The sequence below is a fragment of the Lottia gigantea genome, assembly GCF_000327385.1.
Source record: "Lottia gigantea unplaced genomic scaffold LOTGIsca_34, whole genome shotgun sequence".
Classification (NCBI taxonomy): domain Eukaryota; kingdom Metazoa; phylum Mollusca; class Gastropoda; family Lottiidae; genus Lottia; species Lottia gigantea.
The window spans coordinates 1,752,154-1,774,913 of NW_008709146.1; the positions used below are offsets into that span (position 1 = coordinate 1,752,154).

At 31.4% G+C, this 22,760-nt stretch overlaps 2 protein-coding genes across 2 annotated transcripts; both read right to left on the reverse strand.

Moving 5' to 3' along the window:
* Positions 1 to 231: 231 nt before the first annotated feature.
* LOTGIDRAFT_233043 (hypothetical protein) lies at positions 232 to 5,870 on the reverse strand. The gene is made up of 12 exons (XM_009058488.1): positions 5,782 to 5,870; positions 5,265 to 5,407; positions 4,958 to 5,081; positions 3,718 to 4,353; positions 3,174 to 3,304; positions 2,863 to 2,946; positions 2,568 to 2,736; positions 2,250 to 2,350; positions 1,883 to 2,054; positions 1,536 to 1,700; positions 1,234 to 1,333; positions 232 to 1,100 (listed from the first exon to the last, which is right to left on the reverse strand). The coding sequence occupies exons 1-12, from the start codon at positions 5,845 to 5,847 to the stop codon at positions 931 to 933; spliced, it is 2,061 nt and encodes a 686-aa protein (XP_009056736.1). The 5' UTR covers positions 5,848 to 5,870; the 3' UTR covers positions 232 to 930.
* A 4,503-nt stretch (positions 5,871 to 10,373) lies between these two features.
* LOTGIDRAFT_233044 (hypothetical protein) lies at positions 10,374 to 22,755 on the reverse strand. Its single transcript, XM_009058489.1, has 22 exons — positions 22,667 to 22,755; positions 21,343 to 21,456; positions 19,805 to 19,975; positions 19,307 to 19,468; positions 18,838 to 19,034; positions 18,415 to 18,496; positions 18,039 to 18,126; positions 17,753 to 17,860; positions 17,400 to 17,569; positions 16,765 to 16,981; positions 15,949 to 16,133; positions 15,371 to 15,586; positions 14,942 to 15,106; positions 14,498 to 14,566; positions 14,231 to 14,314; positions 13,918 to 14,038; positions 13,347 to 13,609; positions 13,048 to 13,227; positions 12,509 to 12,655; positions 12,101 to 12,184; positions 11,787 to 11,898; positions 10,374 to 11,484 (listed from the first exon to the last, which is right to left on the reverse strand). The coding sequence occupies exons 1-22, from the start codon at positions 22,706 to 22,708 to the stop codon at positions 11,339 to 11,341; spliced, it is 3,123 nt and encodes a 1,040-aa protein (XP_009056737.1). The 5' UTR covers positions 22,709 to 22,755; the 3' UTR covers positions 10,374 to 11,338.
* Between the last annotated feature and the right edge of the window lie 5 nt (positions 22,756 to 22,760).

A 22,760-nucleotide genomic window follows, 5' to 3' on the forward strand; every position in this document is an offset into this window, starting at 1 on the left:
TAGGTGGGAAGTGTGTTATAATAGGCTAGTGCAATGGGTCTAGTTGAGTATATCATAGCTTATGAAATACCAGCCATACAAGACTATGATTTTATGTAATTGGCAGTGGAGTAATTATGCTTTTCTGAAGCAGAGCCTTGTAAAAATTCGTCTGCATAACATTTTGAACCTCACACACAGAAGAGCTTTAGAGTTACGCCCCTTTAAAAATCAAATTATCAGACCACAAAAGACACATGCAATAAATAGATTTTAATACCATGATTAATATATCATAAATAGTAACATATAAAAGTAATATAAAAGAAGTATCACAGATAAGTAAATCTAACAAGTTTGTAAATAATGCTTTTATCCAAAAAACATAACAGTAAAAAAATTATTTCATAAATTTCACAAATTAGACAAATTTCAGATAAGAAAATAGGACAGTTTTAGTAAGAATGTCTTAGCCAGTTTAACCAGTCAAATAAACACAGAATTTGGATCACTTGTGGAAGACAATCCAGAGAGAATCTTATTTAAATCGTAAATAACAACTATCAATAGAAATAGAAAGCACTAAAACAATATAAAGACTGAGACATTGACTGATTATTATTCAGAATATGATAAGAAAGCGTGGCAAGTCTGGAATATTATATATCTGACTAGAACTACAACTAGACCTATCTTATAACTATTACAGTACACAATAAGGAAAACATAAAATGAGTTCAACTATTTTTAATGAAGTCCACAACTGAATGTTACCTAATACCTAATGCAGATATGGATTTCAAGCTTGACCAAATTTGATCAATTTGTACAATAATTGAATTTTTTTTCCTCAAGACAATCCATTCTAAGTTGAAAAATTCATAGAAATTGATTGTTTTTTCATATTTTTTTTATTTAAATACAGGGCCCAGGGTTTAAATAATAGTGATCCTACTCCCAATCTTTATTGCCTAGCCGAGTAAGAAAAGAATGTATATTGACTTGTCCATTCTGAGCTGACTCTCTCAGAGCTTTTGTGACGACATAATCAGGTATATTCAAATTACAAGCTTCGTTATGTAACCTGGTCCAGTTCCAAACATCATCATATGGTAATATGCCTGCAAAATAAAAAGAAATAAGAATAAAAACAAGGTTATTTTATTTCCCACATCTAAAATGTTACAAGTACAGAGATCCTACATTCCATTTAAAGTGATATTAACTTTGAAAATTAAAAAATTAGGTTATTACCATAATTGTTGACATCTTGACCATATAAAGCATTAGCTAATTCCATAAATCTTTTAAACCATGGTGAGCTACTATCAGCCTTCTTATTTCTTTTCATCACCTATAAAGATACATGTAAATATACTTAACATGAAATAATTTTTATACCTACATGTATTAAAATTACTTAGAAAATAAAACTTCTGCACTACAAAGTTTAAGTGATCAAAATTATGCTGGACCTCATTTAAAAAATCAGCTTGTTTCAAATGACAAACTTCTCCTGGTCTTCATACAGAAAATAGACTTAGTAAATTAATTACCTCATAATTTTTCTCTAATTCCTTTAGTTCTTTATCCATTCTATCTATTTCTGCGTGAGGTATAACTTCTCGTCTTTCTTGTGGTGGTTGAGGCTGGTATTGAGTAGGTTCCTCTCTATCATAACTATTACTCAGTGGTTTCATATCTTGACTTCTTTTTAGGTGCTTCAAGAAAAAAAAAAAGATCAGTTTATATACTTCAATCTTGCTCTAGTAACAATTTCAACAAAACAATTTATATAGGGCAAATTGTATAATGTATAGCTTTAAACTCTTCCATGAGCATGGTTATAAATTTGCGAACTTGTTCAGTACAAATGATTGTTTAATAAGCAAGACATTGTCACCTCTTCTTTTCTCCATAATGGGGTATGAGGTGGTGGACTTTTAGCTTTTGGCCATTCTGTGGTGGGATGTGGTACCTGTTTAGCATATTCTAATGGTTTCTTACTACGAGGTATGTAAAGACCTGTTTTAGATGGTTGAACTCTTTCAAGGAAATACACAAACTTTATCCAACTGAAATAACAGAAAGAGTAGCCATTAATAATAAGTTTGAATCATCCTTGGGCGAGCTATTGAAATTTCCATTCTTGGCACTGATATATTTATTGCCTTGAGGGGGATAGGAACCCAGAGCACCTCATCACAAAAACTCCGTACTAAACAATAGTGGTTCTAAAATTTGGATATATAATTCTGTAATGAACCTACTTGTATTGGCCATCTTTATTAAGATCTTGACATCGACTTAATATCTGTTGTAATAATGATTCTGTTAATGGTATACGGAAATCTCGACATATATCTTTTATCTGTAAAAAGCATATTTTACCATGAATATTTACAGTATGCAGAAAGAGATTGAAATAAAGAGTGTGACATCCCAATGTAATAGCAAGGGTGTAAGTGTCTTTAAGGTGCAGTCTTACTTCTGTATCTGCATCAGTAAAAAATATGGTGGTGATACGAGTATCCTCTTACATTGTGATTAAAACAGTAATCAATCATACATTAATCATCATTCATTACCTGATTATAAGATAAAGTTTCTCTAACTTCTCTATCATGATATTGGAAATCGGCTATCAATCTCTCAAAATTGATCTCATACTCATCAGCTTTTAGTTGTTGTTCTGTCATATGTAATAACTTAGTGACATCTCTATCATTAAATATATGCTCCATTCTTTCTGTTATTCTGCAAAACAGACAGATAAAAGTAATGTGCTAGAGGCTATCAAGAAATACTCATATTTTGGAGACACCCACAACCAGAGCATACATAGCAGAACGGAAGATGAATAATGAAAGTAATATTACATACGGAGTAGCTGGTCTTGATTCATAGTATTCTGGTTTTTCACCAATCATCTTAAAATCTATTGGACTATATCTCCCTGCTCTCGGACTGAAAAAATAATAAAACAATAAACTCACCCTTTTGTCTGAATTTTTTTCCTTAATTCAGCTTATGATAGACACATTGCTGAGACACATGAGATGGCCACAAATATTAGTTAAAGATTTTAAACACACAAATAATACAGCCTTGACACCATCACAATATTCAAGTGGGCTTTGTCAGTTCATCTCAGATACAGGTATATAATGTGACAAATTAGATCAAAATATTACCTTCTTCCAAAGTTCTTTAAAGCTGTACCAATAAATGATAAGAATTTTTCATAATTTACTCTTCCTGGTTCTTTGTCAGGATCTATAAACTGACCAGCTACTATTCTGATAGAATCTGATGATAGATTCACCTTAAATAGACAAATAAAATAGTTTCACAAAAAGATGCTATTCTACTTATTGGTCTCCTGCAGTCTGTGTTTTGACAAAGTGGTCTTTTTGTCATCATAGAGATATTATATTACAAGTAAGTAATCTCCATTTACAGGGAGCTAAAATCCTTAGGTTATCTTACTTATCTACAGTAGAGTGGACTGAAATATGATTCTAAGCTCCAATCCACTATGCTATGCCCTCTTATGTTAGATTTTCCTTGATATGCAGCTAGGCCTCGACTACATATTTTCGTATCCTTTAAAGCATATACTAGATTATCTAAGATACGGACTGAAAAATGATTCTAAGCTCCAATTGACTAAGTATGGCTTGACCTAATACATGTATTCCATTATGCAAGATGTGCTGATAGGCCCAAACCACATACCTTCATATCCTGTAAAGCATATACAAGATATTTATAAGGACAATAACCACTCATTGATTTGTCACCATTTTTAGTGATGTGAATATAAACATGACGTAATTTCATTGGATCTTCTCCCTCAAGTTCTTCACCAATGACCTTTAATAGCTGCCATTCTTCATCATCATCTAATCGAATTGGACGCTCAGGTAAAAATTCACCTCTTGGTAAACCACGAATTAATTCTTCCTTTATATCAATAAATCTGTTGCCTGGTGGAGTTTTCTGTTGTCTATGTTGAGTGAACTCTGGTGTTTTGTTAACTGGGGGTGGAACATAGCGGGGAGACATCATAATTTCAGCTTTATCTTTTGGATCATATAATAAACGTTCTTTTTTCAATGGAATAGTTTTTGGTTGACTGTTGAATTCATCTCTGTCATCAAAATCACTTAATCTTCCATTTTGAGAAGGAAATAATCCATTTTTATTTCTAAATCGTTTAGTCCATGGCTCTGGTTCAAACACTGTTGACATGTCCATATTTCTCACCCTATTAGCATTGATGGGAGGGAGTGTTGGGTATTTACGAGTTAAATCTTTTGAATCGGGACGTCTGTTATATGTTGACGGACCAGTTTGATCTTCATCTTTAAACTGTAGAATATACATCACAAAATGAAATAGAAATCTTAATTAATAATCAGATTTCAAACAAATGCTTGAGGTTGATCAAGTTTGATAGAACTGTTCTAATATATAAAATGAAATGAAATGAATGGAGTTTTACGTTTTATTACTTTTCTGCACCATGTGGGCTAATGAAGACGGCAACGCCATGTAGGGTGCAATGAGGGAAATTTTGCCAGGACAGCGGCATTAGCCTGCTCTTTTTCGATTTCCAACTGTCGAGGGATCTTTAACGTGCACAGCCTGTAGCACACAGGGCCTCGGTTTATTGTCCCATCCGAACGACTAAACGCTTTTTCCATGTCAGCCCCTCGTACCTGCATCACTGATCACTGACAGGGGGAAACCGAGTTGAAAAATCCGAAGGTATTTTCTCGACCTATGCCGGGATTGAACCCTGGACCTTCAGGTTAGTGAGCAAGCGTCTCACTCGCTGAGCCACCGCGGCTCCTAACTCATATATATAAAAGGACACAAGTAAGCCTACCTTATATTGTGTAAAATATCATATTTATAATCAATGAATAAGATGTTGTTTAAACCATCCATTATTTCAATATTCATAGCTTACCGATTTGTTAACTGCATTAAATTTCTGTGCATATTCTCGTAATAGTGTTGGATCTACATAGTTTGGTTTATCAGCATACTGATATAATGTGTCTAGTTTTGGTGCTGAATACATACCACCAGCACTGAAATAGTTCATAGCTAATGATGGAAAGTTTTCAATAATTAACTCATTGATACTTATCAACAGCTCATCTTTGACTGTCAACACATTTTTCAGATATCTCCATGAAGAAAATGAAAAAGAACCCCAAAAAACACCTGTCAATAGATTAATAATTTCAAAAACTTTTTTTTAAAGTACTCACACTCTGTATGGTTTTTCAAGTACAGGTACATATTTACCACCCACAATCTTTGAGGCAAACAATGGGGTAAAATCTGTTCCATATGGACCATCTCTAGGAGAACTAGGTACAGGAACCTGTACTTCTAATCTGGAGCGTTCACTCTGAAATTAGGCAGGCAGTACTAAATGATAACCAAAAAAGGGCTTTGTTGTAACATCATATATAAGTGAAATGGTATATAATCTACAGTATATACCTCATCCTGCTTGGTGTTTAGCAAAATGAAGAAACAATAAGTTTAAAACTAAGTGCATATTGTTTACACTGTATGCATATATAATTCCCTCTAGTATACATGTAATCTGCTAGTACAAAGAGCAATTCAGATCCAGCTTGACGTTTGTTTTTAGGGTTTTTTTAATGATATTATACTTTTCCCAATAATCAAGCCTTTACTGTTATGGTCTTGTTTATACATGTTCAATTCTTATCAAATATTAGTATGAGAAACAATCCAAGAAACAACAAAAACTACCTTAAAATGCTTCCTTCCGGTTCTTTTATTCCCATCAGGCAATCTACCTGCCCAAACCCAGGCCATTTTTCACTAAATGTTATAGCTTATAAACCTACTAGTATGTTATAACCAAGCAATTGAGATATTCTTAATCACCAATGTACTTAATCTAAATCATATCAACAAGTAGTTGTATATAACAACCATATCATACTACTTGAAGTTATAATGAAATATCAACATCAATTTAACATATCAATTTCACATTGCAGATATATTGTTGTGTCATATTAATACTTATATTTCAATTTTCAAAAAAAAAAACACCTTAAAAATTCATATTAAATATAAGCCTATTTCACTCCAATTTGACAGAATGCATATTAACATCATAGCTGTAGTGAATGTTAGACCAAGTTATCAATAAAATCAAACCCTGACTTTATTTGATTTTGAAAGAAATTTGCTTTTTTTAACACATTGATTGTTCTCAGGATATGTCTACATGATCAAGTCTAATGACCCTCTAGATTTTATTCAGGACGTCTAGTATAATGAGTAAATCCAAGCTGAGAAGAATAATATCTAATCTGTATTATATCTCGATAATATCAAATAATAAAGAGATTATAAAAATAACAATGCTTCAATCAAGTAGAAAATAAGGTTAATCTGCTCAGAATAATTCAGGTCAGATTATATCAGCTCAATGCATTTAATGCAAGTTTGTTATATTCTATCTTACAATGAAGAATTATTCAGTAGACCTACACATTATTAGAAAGCTCTATTCAACTGTGAAAAGGAAATTTCGTAAAAATTTTTTAAAGCATATCAAAATTGTTAACTTATCATTAAAGGACTTGATTAGCCATTTTCAGGAGTTAATGTGGATCTTGAAAATATTCAAATAGTCTTCAGAAGTACAAGAAAATGGCATAATCCCCTCAAATATATCTCAAACTACAAAATTCACTTTCTATTTCTATGCCTTTTCTATTTATGGTGGGGTTTCAAAAATCTACTATGGAAAACTTGTGTCTTCTTGGACAAGCGAATTACCTCTATGATGATTTTTTAAATTTCATCAAAGACCTTTAGTCAGGTAAGTAACAAAGTTTTGGTTAAAAGGCCACCTGCATTCATTGTACATGTAAACATAAACCCATTTATACAATAAATCAACACATTAGCCACTTAACTGATCAAACAAATTGTTTTATATCTAACAAATATTTGATGATTATCATATTGACAACCTTACTCTAAAATAAATAAAACTGTTACAAAGATCCTGACAAATTCATACTAATTATGGAAGATAAACTACTTGAAAATAATGTTTTCATAGATAACTGACTCCTTGGTAACAACAAACGATGTCTTTCTTTACCCACTATCTTGGTAAGTAGGGAACAAAACTATTAATGGTATTCAATTATTTGTCTGTGTTAATCTATTGAGTACAGTGAACAATATACAATAAAGATTTAGTACGTTACAAGCCACTTATTAAAAATTCTTGATATATAGTGAAAGAAATAGGTTTTTAAGACCGATTGATTTGAAAAAAAGTCTGGCATAGGGCATGTTATCTTTTGTATGAATTGATTTTATTTACAAAAAATTCACCTTTATCAGGACCTGATATTAACTAGTTTTTAATAAAAATCGAGATTAAAGAGACATGTACTAGAGGGAGATCAATAAATCAATGTACATGTTTTAGTTGATTGATAGAAGAACTGTGAATATCATCAATCAGAATTGTCAAGTCAAGCACTTACATTCCAATACTTAAAGGGACCGTCAAGAGGTTTTCTAAACTTTTAATTTGGATTGGGAATACTTGGGGATTGTAAAGATGTTTTCTAGAACTTTATGTGCATAGGGGACGCTGATAGCATTTGCATCGTTCCAAATCAAGTAGACGTCTGATGTTCTGCAGTTCCACTATGCCTTTTATAACATCACTAGTGCAAAAGTCCTTAAATATCAATAGCTGATTTTGCAATAGAGATACATCATAAAATGCTTACTTTTAGTGGAATTGCAAAAGTCACAGACATCTGACTGAAAATGGAATTGCGGAAATTGATGATATCAGTGTCCCAAATACACAAAAAAAGTTTAGAAAACCTCTTTGTAATCCCTTAACTGCAAGCACCACTGACATCTGACTGAAAATTGGAAAGGTTGATGCTAGGAAAGCCGCCTACAAGGTTTACCAAACCTATTTACAATCCCTTTAACAGAAATCAGTTCCTAATCAATCAAATTATTAACATCCCATAAATAGATTCTACATAGAATAAAGAAACACAAAGAAAGAACAATGACCTGTTACAATGTTCCACTGAGCTGCATGAGCTGCATAATATAGATAACAACCACCTTGTTTAAGCCATGCCCCATTATCAATACATTTGTATAAGGCAGTAGATTTTAACCAAAAGAGCAAGTACTGATATTATAAGCAAATTGTCGTGTGCATGTTCATATTATAAAACAACTGTATGTCAATGCATGTTGGTTGGTCAGTTTTAAAATTACGTTAAATCTAGGAATATTTATTACCTCAGATAAAGCGGTTAATCTACTTAAGTAAACGATGGTAGAAATTTTAACAGTTTTGGACATGCTGAAGAGAAGATGACATATCAACATGATGTGACAATCTAGTTAGCATGAATTATCGCATCTATTGATGCTGATCAGTGAAAATTTCAGAGAAGACAATTTATATAAAACTTGTGAGATCATGGATGGCAAGTGTATAGTAGAAGTGCGGAAGTCAATATCTTCTATCTAATCAGATCAGTGAATTGATAAACTTACAAATGGTTCTAGAGTAGTAAAAAGTATTAAATCAAATCAAGAAGTGAATGTAATTCCAACTATAATGAATATAATCCCAACAAATTATTCTATTACCGTATCTAATAAACCTCAATTCAAGTTAATATATGGTAAATGTCAGAGAGATACCGGTAATAAATAGTACACAAAAAACTTTGATGGCAACTTCATGATTTTACAGGAGACAATTTTCAGTCCAAAATTCAAGTTACTTTCACAAAAATTTCTGAAAAGGAAGTTTGTGTATTTAAAATCATAGGCCTATATCATAAACTGTTCGAAACAGGTTGGAATAGAGACAGATGTTTCGATCTATCTATGGACATGCTGATGTTCTAAGAAGACAAAATAATGACAATTCAAATTTGCATACAGGTATTAGTGAAATAACAGAAAAAATTCAATTCTGCATTTGCTACATTGTCTATCTGGTCAAACTTCTGTAAATGGTCAATGAGTAGGTTTAGCTTTAAAAGTACCGTAGCTTATATAATGACTATGTCAGGTAGCCTATGCATTTGATCAATGACAATGACATACATAAATCTACTTTTATCTAGTATGTCAAAGGAGTATGTTGTTATTATATCTCCAACACTTTTACATTCTAAAATGACATCAGAATATAATGAAAAGCTAGTTCTTACCCTTCGTCCAAGTTTTGGCATTATCAATAAAATATCAATTTTCAGTTTACAAAATGATTCAAACTCATCATATAGAATCTGTTCTAACCATGACAATCTACACAACTCTTAATTTCTAGAATGATAGAATGACAATAGTGTTGCTAACACGCTTTATCAGTACTGACATGTCATTCATTCACTACACTGAATGATTTACATGTGAAAGGCTAAGATTTTTACTGCATTGTTCTTTTTATAGTTTCGTTGCTGTTTACAACTTCATAAAGAGTTAAGGACCTTAGTTTCGTATCCAAACTTAATCGTGTAATTTTGTTCAATGCTTCAAAATTATGGGAACTATTTGATATTTTCTTGACTTACCAAGATAAATACAAAAATTATTAACTATAATAACTTGGATTTTTGGATTAACAGCAAAAGTTCATTTGCTATAATGTAAGATTTATTTTCGTATTTAGCAGACGAATTTTAATTGGACAGCCAACACAATATACGCAAACACGAAACACTTTCTCAACTACTTTTCTGAAACCTAGCACTGAAAACAGTGACTGTGAGATAAAATTTGAGTAAATAGCCTAGTTGATGTCAATTGTCATTTTACTGAAAGGGTAACTTTCTGCAATCAGGAAATCTTTCGTCAAATGTTGTTCAATGCCAATGGCTTAAGCAACTTTAGTACATGTATAATATAAAGTCTTTAGGCTTCACAACCAACACAAGTAGGCTAGGAGTAGGTCCAGCAAGGCATCCAGAAACATAATCTTGCTGCAGTATGCAATTACTTTTATGTGTTCTGGTTCTCAGGTCTTTGAAACATTTTTAATGACATAATCACAAGAAAATTTATTGGTTTTTCTATGTTCAGGGCAAAATGAAAAATGTACAGACTTTTATCTCCATAAAATCTTTTCAAACAAAATCCTTTGTGATATTTTCATTGATTAGTTGTTAAAAATGCTTTTTCCACCAAAATAATTTATAATTTCTTGACTGGCATCCAGAAAATAGGCAGTTCAATCCAAACCAGATTCTATTGACCATTGTGATGAAAATACTTTGAAACACTTTTAGTTAAGCCAGTAAAACATAAGAAATGTAGTTTGTAATAAATTCTTTATTCATAAACTGTTAATATTTTGCTATACTGAGTGATCAACAAATGTAATATGTGATTATGCAAGTACATGCACCAAGAAATTATAGGCTATTGCCAAACAAATCATAAAATTTAGCCTACTAACTTGGTTTCGCTATAAAAATAAAATTCTTCATAATAAACCCTGAGAAATTTGCTTTATCTATTTTTTATCAAATCAAAAATAAAAAGTGTATACAAGTTTCATGATGTACAAAAATGTTAATAAATTTTTACTGGTTTGCGTAAAAGGATAAAAAAGAATAGGATTTATAGAATATAAACTTCAATTTAACAAATATATCATGAAATATTAAACTGACAAAATTACATTGACAAATGTAACAAATGTTCCTTGATTTAAATAGTAACTTTAGTCAAGCACCAATTGTTAGAGCAAATGTTTATTTTGAAATAAAGGAGAATATAATGACAACAATGAAATAAGTAATACTGATATAATAATGGATTATAGATTTCATATTTTCAACATACGTATACAGGAACTTCAACCACCTTGAAACACATAAAATGTTTAGTGTTTTAAATCCATTCATTAACAAATAAAAAGACTATTCTTCACTATAACAAGCCTACTACTATTGAAATTGTAGTAAAAATGTTACAGAAAATCATTAAAAATAAAAATTCATACAATAACACAATAATTCAAATAGTTATATATGATTTACCGGTAGACAAAAAGAAGACTGGTGCTGTAGATTTTTCCGGATTTGCATAGATGATAAAGAAAATTGCCAATCTATAATACAAATTAGCACAAAGATAAAAAATACTCTACCTGCAAAACTCACAGAGCTTTGACATATTCATCAATAACTTTATCAATAAATGAAAAAAAACAAAGAAAATTTGGCTTAAAAATAAAAGATGATTGCTCTATTAACTGTTGTTGCATTACAACTGATTAGTTAGTAGGTAAAATAACTGCTGCTGTATTAGATACACTAGTGGTGTTTAAGGGTATGCCACGTCTAGGTTCATATGGTGTATCTCTCTTAACCATGGTGATACAATCTATAATAGGACAAACTGATACACACAGTGTACAACCTGAAAATATATAATTAAGATTATCAGTAAATTCCCTAGAGCTATGGGAACACAAGCATATTTTTTTCTTCCAATCAATATATTAAAATTGCTAAAAGAAAATTGTCTATGTCAACCACAAATCGCATGTGAAGTTTATTTTGGCTGCTCTCAAAAATTTGTTACGTGTGCCTATCATGCATAACAATTTACAGGCGATCTGATGGAAAATACACATATATTCTTCAGTTATAGTATTGTATTCTTTCAGTTTACATACTTTTCTACTTTTCATAAATTATTAGGCTTGATCAAAAACATACCTGTACAATCTTCAGTGACATGAGGTAAATGAGTTAGAGGATCAAATGTAATAGCTTGATAACCAGAATCATTACATGTCATATAACATTTCCCACAGTTAATACACATATCCTACAAAAATTAACAAAATAAAAAATTAACTGATAGAAATAGATGACATTAAACACACGAATACTGGAATTCTGGTGATGGATTTGATACTTGTTACAGATCAAAAGTTATTTCCATATAAAGTTGACTATAAGCAACCTATGGATGATTATCAGGATGTGTACTTTCAGGTTTACTTCTGTTGATAATAAAATTTACTTACATCATCCACCAAGGCTACAACTTGCTGTTTATTATCTAAATCACCATATGATCCAATCATAGGTAAGGCTTTACCAATAACATCCTGTAAAATATCAATTATACTTTAATACAGGCTAGAAACCACACCATAAGATATTGTTTTCTCCAATACTACTTTTTAAACTATACAATGAATCTTTTATAAATGACGGTGTTATTTAAATTTTACTACAAAGTAATGGATGTTCCATTTGTATCAATATTGAATATCCAGTCGAGCACAACATTTTTTCATTTGTCATCTATATAGAGATGTTATTTGTTAGGTGATGTGTCTGCATTTCCTCACTCTTGTTCTGAAAACCAAATTACACTTGTATTCCCAAACCAATCTACTGTATAGATACATATTAGACATTCAACCCACCTGAACATGTAGTACAGAAGTATTAGGTGTATATGCAGGACGAACAGGCTCAGGTTTATATATATCATCTAATAAATCTATCTTAACTTTATTCTTAGCAAGAACTTCCTTTCTTTTCTCTTTATATTCTCCAAAATTAGGCAGATCCTTGGGGAGGTGAAAGAACATATAAATTTTTTTTAACCATATAAAGCATTAGTCAAATGCATCATTACTTCTTCACAAGGCATGTATTTATTAATGATTAGGTCTCCCCTTTTCATTCATGTTCTTTTCTGATGAGGTCAATGGGGCCAGCGAGATTTTCTTATTTGTTTATTCCAATGGCGTCACCATTTCAGTAAGCGTTAAAAGGAGCTTAACCTATTTTATCAACAGAATTCATAAACCTGACCTAATAAGGAGATGATAACTTCCAGAGACCTGGAAATGATGCTGAGCTAATATGTGAGCTAAATGTTTGCTGTTTCTGGAACACCTGACAGCCATAGGTAAATTTTCTCCTTAAGATTTCCATTTGTACATTCTGTGTCACCTACCTCTCCAATGATATCTTTTATTTTTGGTACAGGTTTACCAAGCTGATGTTTTGGTGTTGGTGGACTTTGACCACTCCAACCATTCAATTCCTTTACAGATTTCAGGTACAATAGTGTTTTTAAGCCTGAGATGTAGTCCTCTACTACAGTAAAATCTTGATTCTGTATAGCACTACACACCTGTGATACAAAAGTATTTGCCTTATCTGGTCATTCAATTAAATTCTATAATTTATTATAATCTAGTATTCTTTGAAAAAAGAAATTGATTTAATGAATATAATAGGTATCATACCAACCTGAAGAGCACTGGCACCAGCTAGTAGAAACTGTAGACCAGAATCAGCAGCATCGATACCACCAGTAGCGAGAATAGGAAATCCTGGTAGTTCTCTTGCTATAGCAGATACAGCACGTAAAGCAATTGGTCTAATGGCGTTACCAGATAGTCCACCATATGTAGTACGGTGTTCCTTACCAATATTTGGCCATGCTGTAGCATCAGGTCTTATTCCCATTAATCCTGATACAGTATTAGTAGCTGTTACACCATCAGCTTTACCTACAAAAAAAACTTTAGAGATATTTCACAAGGATCAATGCACTTGAAGTTATAGTCACAAATCACCAAGTCATGATTGCCACAGACAGATTTGATGTGTTTTCACTAAGTCAAGGTCAAGAACTCACAAACCATTTTTATCAACTTGACCAAGATCTCATCAATAAGAACCTGCATACCAAGCTTCATCGAAATCAGATGAATTTGCAACTTCTATTCTGCCAACAAGAAATGTGGTTGGACAGATGGACAGCTAGTCGGAAACAACTTCAATATCTATGCAAGATTTAAACAAACCGCTGACCTACCTTCATAAGCTGCTTTGGCAATAGTCACAATACTAGTAACATTGGGTGTTAATTTAGCAAAGAATGGTATTTTAACTGCTGCTCTCACCCATCTACAGATATTTCTGACTAATTCAGCATCCTGCAAGTACAAGTTGATAAAATAATGTAAATGTGAATGGTCAAAAAAACAAAACTGGAAAAGAACAATAAACTTGCAATTTTACATCTCCTGTTATTGGCATCTGGGTGTTGATAGTGGTAATAAGAATAGTGAATGTGCCCATTTAATTCCAAGTAAGAGATCAAGATTATAAATGTGTGAATCCCTTACCTGTCCACAAGCTAAACCCATTCCTCTTTCTCCCATACCATGTGGACATGACAGATTCAATTCTAATGCATCAGCTCCAGCAGCCTATAAAAAATTTTGAAAACTGAAATATTAATAACATCAAATAAAGTGTCAAATAAAGGCATGCTATAATTTGCTTCACAAAGAAAACAGTAAATTTTAAAAACTTTCGTAAGATAATTTATCAACCAACAAGGCAATGCAACAATGCAAAATGGAAAACTAATAATATTTATATTTTCTTACCTCTGACATCTTAGCCAGATCTGTCCAATCTTCCTGACTATAACTACACATGATACTGGCAATAACAATCTGAAATTAAATCAAAATATCCCATGGTACAAACTAGTAAACTGGTAACCATTTATTTTTGGCTTATAAAACTATAACAAAATGTCTTAAAAAGTTGATATACAATGGAAAGCTACCTTCGTAAAGTTACAATTTCTAAATTTGATAACTTATCACTTTCTTCATTGCCATAAGCAATAAAGTGAAATATGTCTATGCAACACTGATTGCTTAATAAATATCCAATGAGACAGTGATTTCTTATCTGAATTAATTGCAATTGAAATTGTCTCTTCTCATAAGCTTAAGCCCATCTGTATACTTCATAAAAGAATTATATTATTTTTGTTATAATTGTTATATATGTTTTTAAAAGATATTAGCTATATTTGATACCTTGTCTGGAAAGTCTTGTTTCAATTCAGTTACACTTTTACACCAATAAGCTGCTGTTTTCTCACTGATCAACTCAATATTCAAGAACGAACCTTGACCTGGTCCATACAGATGACCTGATGTTGTTCCTTTTACAATTCTTGGAGATACATTAGTAACTATGTCCTATAAAAAAAAGATACACAATTATGATTGTTATCAAGAATGATGGCTTCAAGATGATAAAAATATTTCATTTCTAATCTAGAAATATCAAACAGAACTTGAATCAGAGTTTTACACTATGTGATCTTCAGACAACTAAACTACTACAGTTTGACAAGTAGAACTTATTCTCATATCTACATTTTCTAAACGTTTGTTTAAAGACGTGTGCTTTGGAGGATGAATGATCTATTTAATAGAAAAGTTCCCAATACTTTTTTTTACCTTATCCAAAGAATAAGTTTTGGTTAAAGCAAATCCCCATCCTTGTTCAAAAGCCCTTCTAATCATAGCACTGCTAGTTGTTGGTGGAGCACTGGCCAGACCAAAGGGATTAGGGAACTTCAATCCACAGATCTCAACACTTATATCCACTGTATCAATTGGGGTGAAAAAATTTGGTAAACATGGAGCTTCAGGAATCTTAACTCCATCCAAATTCTGAAATAAAATTTTTATTATAAAAATTACACACAAAAGGATTTAGTATAATCATTCCTTGGCCCCTATTCATTTATCAAACTAAATAGTCAGATTAACCTTTACATGGATGATCTTGCCAAAATATTTTTGATTTGTTTAAAAATAAATCAACAGCCCTGGATCTTGGACATCTTCAAAATAGATCTGTACTTGTATTTAGCTGTATTTAGTATAACTTTGCTTGATAAAAATGAAACAAAAGGCCTTTTTCACCTATAAAGTTAAGGAATCAAACTCATTGTTCCAGGTCATTTTCAAACAATGGTTTCATGTGGAACATGATAATGTCACTTTGCTCCCTAATTATGAATTTTTATTACCTGTAAATATCTATGTATAAACCATGATGCACATTTACCATCATTGACACTTTCTACTGTAGTTTGAGCTACACCAGCAATATCTCCTCCACAATACACCCATGGTTCTGATGTTACCATAGTATTATTATCAATTTCTGGTAATTTCCATTTATTCAATTTAATAGGTTCCAATGCCTTTATAACTAGAATATCATACTTTCAGTTAGTTATTAAAGATAGATATCACACATCAAACTTGTAATGCATAACAACTCATTATGAAGCACATTATCAATATCATATTTTCAATAAGTTATGAAAGTTAAAGGTTGTTGTATATCTTTATTTTGGGAAACTGTCAGTGCTTTTAGTTATAATATATAACGGTTGAAGTATAGGGCCTACTATGATAATGTGGTAGTTGCAAATCGACTGAAGTATATTATGAATTTTATTTAATCTAGTTTATTGTCTAGCAACAAACAAATGTAAAGTGAATTACTTAATAAAATATACATAATAACATACATAGATTATCAATAAACGCTCAGCCCCGCTGGCTTATCATTATCTTAAAAAATTAAAGTTATCTTATCTATTGTAGGCATCTACATTATATAATTTAGTAATCACATTTATGTCCCTTTTCCCAAAAGTACCCAAGATAGCTTTGACCTTTACTTCAAAGTTCAATTTCTGCCAAGAATCTAAGAACATTATGAAAATTTTCGAGTAATCCAAACACAACTCGTAAGACTTTGACATATATTTAAAAAAAAAATTAATAAATATGATCAAGCTTTGAATGATTAATTTCATTTTAACGTGACTAACCATCCTCATCAACCAAACCAGAGCCGAAAGCTGAGATAACATAGTTAGCTTTTAGTCTGACAGTTTGTTCTTCATCTTCTATCCAATTACCATCATCATCTTGTTCTGTTTTTACAAACTCCATTCCACTGATCTTATTATTACTGTTATTTAACAGAACTTTTCTTGGAGACATAAATGGCAGGAATTCACATTTCTCAACTCTAGCTAATTCCATCTAAAATCATTCAAGAAAAAATTGAAAATGATGTTTAAAATTACCAACATACAGATTGTGTTCTTGGTGACAATTCCTTTTTAACATACAGAATGATTGAAAGATTAAAATAGGGTTGAATGGCGGTCTTGTGTTCTAATCGTAGTTGACATGTTAAAGTCTTGTAATCTTGGATAAGACATTTTGAGTACATACTGCTGTTAATGGGTACAGATAATCTGAATAGATCATTGGCAAGAGGTTTGATCAACTATTAAAGAATTTAACATTGTAGACTATGTTGATTCTTTTGCTTTCCTTTACACAAACAAATGCACAAACTAAGATTTCATATTATATGAAGTGCTTTGGTGGCATTTTAGTAAATATCTAAAAAACTGATTATGCATTTTATCATCTCTGGGATAAACTATCATACCTCTTCAGGAACAGCTCTTATATTGGTAAAACCTTTCCTGAATACAACAAACACTCTCTTGGCACCACATCTTAAAGCAGATGTAGCACAATCAAAGGCTGTATCCCCTGCCCCTAATACTATAACATTACCAGTCAGTTGGGGTAGCTGCGATTTACAAGCACACAGACCTGAAATAGTCACATCATTTTCAAGCTGAAATTCAATTAGAATTTTGTAAATATAATCAACTTACAAGAAAAAAAAAAAAATTCATTCATGTTTTATCAGCTGTTATGCCGACTTGCTTAATTACTTCATATTGTTTTAGATTCAAATCATATTGTATAGTTTTCACAGTTGATTACACCTACCTGCTTTACTGGCCTGAGAAACCACTGGTAGAAAGGTTTTAGATGTAAAGAATCCTTGTTCTTCTTTCAGATCAGCAAATATTGGAATTTTCTTGGCATCAGGTAAACCTTGAAAGAGACATAAGTCAATCAATACAAGATATTTTCCCTTGAATTTATCAACAATTAAGTCTTAACTTAAACCAACTCCTTTAGTTCTGAATTTCAGTTTGCATGGGGTGAGGTTTAGAATGTTTTCACTGTATAAGAAGCATAGTCTTAAACAATATCAATAAAATGTTCTAACCAATTCCAACAAAGACAGCTTTATAACCATTGGATTTTAATGATGTAAGAGACAGATCTTTTGAACCCAATGCACGACCTCTTTCAATCTGAAAGCACAATTAAAGATTTTATGGATTCATATCAAATCTTAAGGTATAAATGTGCCACAAAATAAAGTGAAATTTGAATCACAATGTTATTAACATGTGCATGACCATGAGACTACAGATTTGAACTTGTAGTTGCTTTTTCATGTCAACCTCAAAATTGATAATGTGTTAGACAGTTGGCAAAATCCTGTACTAGTATGTATATCAATCAGTCTGCCAGGGTACAAATATAAATTCACAGGCAAGCATGACTTTGCTCCACATGTACTTAAGAAAAATCTTTACCTTAACACCTAAATCTTTCATGAGTTCAATTTCAAAATCAACAACACTGAATGGCAGACGAAACTGAGGTATTTCAGAAGAACTGAAATAGAAGAAATACAAATATCATTAAACAGACAGTTTCTGATCACTAATTCTAACACTAGCTACATTTACAGAGCTAATTCATTTCACAGCTTGGTTTTATTTTCTGTGGCTTAGCTGACTTCCATTTCTGCTTATTGCAATAAGACTCTGACTATTTCTCCCACAACCAAAATTTATAATTTTATTGTTTGAAATAATTCTCTAAACTATTGTAAAATGGTTAGCCATTCTCTGAATTCTTTCTATGAGCACCTTTTTTTTTCCAATATGGAAAAGACATGAGAATTTCCAACACTTATCTACCCCAAGCTGTGTTTACTACTTATTATTTCTTACCTCAATCCACCATTGTACTGATTCTTCTCAAAGATAGTTATATCAGAATAACCCAGTCGAGCTAGAAATGTTGCACAACTAATACTAGCTGGGCCACATCCTAGTAAAGCTATTTTAGATTTATAGGTAGCTGGTAGTTTATCTATAGCTGGTAAACTGGGATCTCGAATCTGTGGTACCTTCATACTTTTAAAGATCTACAATTCAAGACAATTTCTCTTTTAATGAAAGGAATATTGGTTGAAACTCAAAAGACATTCAAATTAACATTGTCAATATGGAGGTCACAAGGGTAAAGGGAGCTACTGCATTTTCAAAAAAAAGTAGTCAATCTTCCTTTTTTTAATCTTATTCAAATTTTACGGAAAATGGCTGAACCTTGCATGGAGCTATAGAATTTTCATTATTTGCAATTGTAGTAGACGAACATGGATGGACATTCATCAAAGCCATAGCAAAATTGTCATACCTCTGTAGCAAACTGTTGTAAGCCACCAATATTGATAGGTCCTTCTTCTGATGCATATAGATTACATCCTCCAACACATAGATCACTGGTTGGACAAACCATACCACATGTTAATCCCAGTGGATTATCAGAAAATATCGCTTTGGCTGCACCATAGTAATTCTAAGGAATAACATTTGACAAACATCAATAAAGCCTAAAGGCAATTAACATGTTTAAAGAAGAAATATAAGCCAACTGACAAAAGTTAATTTAATTTGTCAAGAATATGTAAAAAAAAATCAAGAAAAGCAGACTTGTTTGAGCTCCGGAGAACTAAAATCACTAAAGGACATTACATAGGTTTCATCAGATATAACAGTTTTTAAACATTGATCAGTCATTAGGAATTTATTTCATTATTGTCAATAAATAGCTTCACAGTAGTTGACTCACGGTTTGTTTTTACTCTTGGACTCAAAAACAAGAAATGATCGATCAGTAATTCATCATATTTACCATGTTAGAAATACATCCTATGAAATATTTGACATCCAATTGAGTTGGGCAGCTTTTCTGACAAGGAGCATCGGCACATTTCAAACATCTTGATGCCTCCTTTAATGCAGCTCTTTCACTCAATGTTGTATGCTTAATATCATCAAAGTTTTTAGTCAAAGGCTCACATTTCTGAAAAAAATAATTTAAACCTATAGACATCAAAGTATACTTAAAGACAGTATTCAGTGTTAAAACGTAATGATATACATGTATAATGAAAAATACTGCTAATCAATAAAAATGAAATCTGTGGAAATCTGCATCAGAGTTTTCTAGAATTTGGCATTAAATCATTTTCAAAACTACAGTTTTGCATACATTTACCAATATCAAGAGCATACAGAACCCACCAAGAGCTAGTTTGGGTATTCTTATAATCTAAAGAAACAAAACTTAATACATGAAGTTTTAAATTTGGTCATAACTCAAATTTAGCAAACATGTTACATATTTTACTTTCTATTAAGAACATTCAAATTACAGGAAATCAAGATGGCTTTGCAATGTTTTAGTTCAGAAAAATAAAAGTGCACTTTTCTTGAAAAAGTTTCCAACAAAATGTTTTCATTGACAAGTGTTTCATGTTTATTTTTCCAATGAAATACAATAAATAGATAACATGAAAGTAGGACAGATATTATTAGTAGGTATATTTTTAACAGCTGTAGGTTGACCTTATTATTACCCGTATGTAGGTTTAAAGTCAATTCCACTATCAGTTCATGACTCAACATAAGATGTACTTCTGAACTCTGAAGGTCACAATTATCATTTAAAGAAATGACATCTTATTCATAAGTAATTGCCTTAAGTAAATGCTCTAATTTTATTGTACTTGTGGTGAAGTACCACAAAAGATATAAAAGCCCACAAACAAAAAACTTTGATTGCAGCTATGAGCCAACATCAAGGAATATCAATAATCGTATAAAAATCAAGAAAAACAAATCAATCCATGAATTTTAATAGACAAATAGTAGCCTGATTAAAAAAAAAAAAACCAATTCTGTTGTGTTTATCATATTTAAGCGAAATGAATTCATCACCACATAACAAGTTAAATTGTATATTCAATAAAAACCACAATAATATATTAGCAATAAAAGCTAATCAATAAAGCTATATTATGTAAAAACCTAATCAACAAAGCCTTGACAATCTAGTGATTACATGAAAAGTTTTCATTCATAAAGCCTTGATAATCTCATTTATATATTTTCTATGCAAACCAAGATTTCTCTTTTGGATTAACATTAAAGGCAATAACTAAACTAAACTAAATGTGAAAATGGGACTCCATTAAGATCTCTTCAATAAAACATGATTTTTGTCTATATCAGATTATAATACCTGTTGCAAAGGTGTTATGTATTTAGGCTAAATCAAGCGAAATCCAATCAAAACTGTAGTGGACCTCTTTCAATGTGACTGACAGACAACCGTAAAGGGGAGACAGCAATATACATCCACATTAGATTAATAAGTATTCAACTTACAGTACCACAAGATTTATCATCATTTCTTTTCCAGTGCTTCTTATTTTTCTTTGTAGTAGCACTTGGTACCATCTGAGCATGATGTCTTACTTTTGGATTCAAGTTCAACAAATTCTAACAAAAAAAGGAGAAAAGAAAGACAATCTATTTGAAAGATCATCATTTGTTTCCCACTGACCTCTATCTAACTTTAATTGTAAATCAGAAGTTTGTGTCACTAATAAAAACCTAGAAGTTGGTGTTCAATGTCAGAAAGGATTACCCCACTGCCCTTGTTATCTATTTGCAAATACAAATGCATAAATCCAATATTTGTTTAATTCTTACAAAGGTCAAATTCCTTTGTTATTAAGTTATCAATATAAGAGAAAGAGAAGTATTCAAGATAGTTTTACACTATAAAAAAACAACCTATGGACTATGGATTTTTAATTCAGTTGAACCCTAGACAAAATTATGCATCACCAAACAATAAGCTTATCTAATAATATATTTCATTTCCTGTGCATAGTAGAACATTTAACTGCACAAACCAAACTATGTGAGAAAAAAATCTTTATTATGTACCGTTCTAATTAAGTTAGTATAATTTTATAAAGAGTTGGCCATACACTTTATAGTCCTATAATGTAAAGGCAAGGCTGGATAAATAATAGTGTGCCTGACATATTTTTGATACCCATCAATTTTATATTAGATAAGCTTAAACATTGAAGTATTGATCTCTTGCACACATATGAATATGAAAGCGTAAAGGAATGATTGGAAACATTAGAAGCGTTTTTTGTTGACCATAGCCTACTGAAGAAATATTGCGATATAGGCCAATTCATATATATTTATCATATTTGAAATATGAGACTCTATTAACACTGTATGTATTTGTGTTGATGAAAATGCTAAAGATGGAACAATTATCTTTAGGAAAATATAAGTTTATGGAAGAGATTGAAGTCAAAATATTTGATAGAGGAAATTTGTGGAAGGTAAGACAGTAAGTGTAGGTAGGCTATTCCTTTAAAATTTTAAATCATCAAACCTTATACATGTATTTCTATGTGCCTTAAAGTATTATCATAAAACATGTGACATGCAATTGAAAATTTTATTTTGGATATTTGTGAAATTAAAAAATATTTCAATTCTGAGATCGTTGTGGACACTGCTGAAGTGTTGGTAGACGAGTAGGGCAGGATTATCATATACAGCCTTATAGATTAAGAAATAAGAAGTCCTGTTTTGTCTATGCTGCAGAGAAATTGTAAAGATATAATAGCAACAACATATGCAAATAACAAATTGTATAAATAAAAAAGCTGTTCACCTCAATATCAGGAACCTCCTTGCTAAGTTTGCCTGACATCATGAACTACTTGTTCTCAAAGCCAGCTCTTTCAGTCACTGACCAACTTACAGTT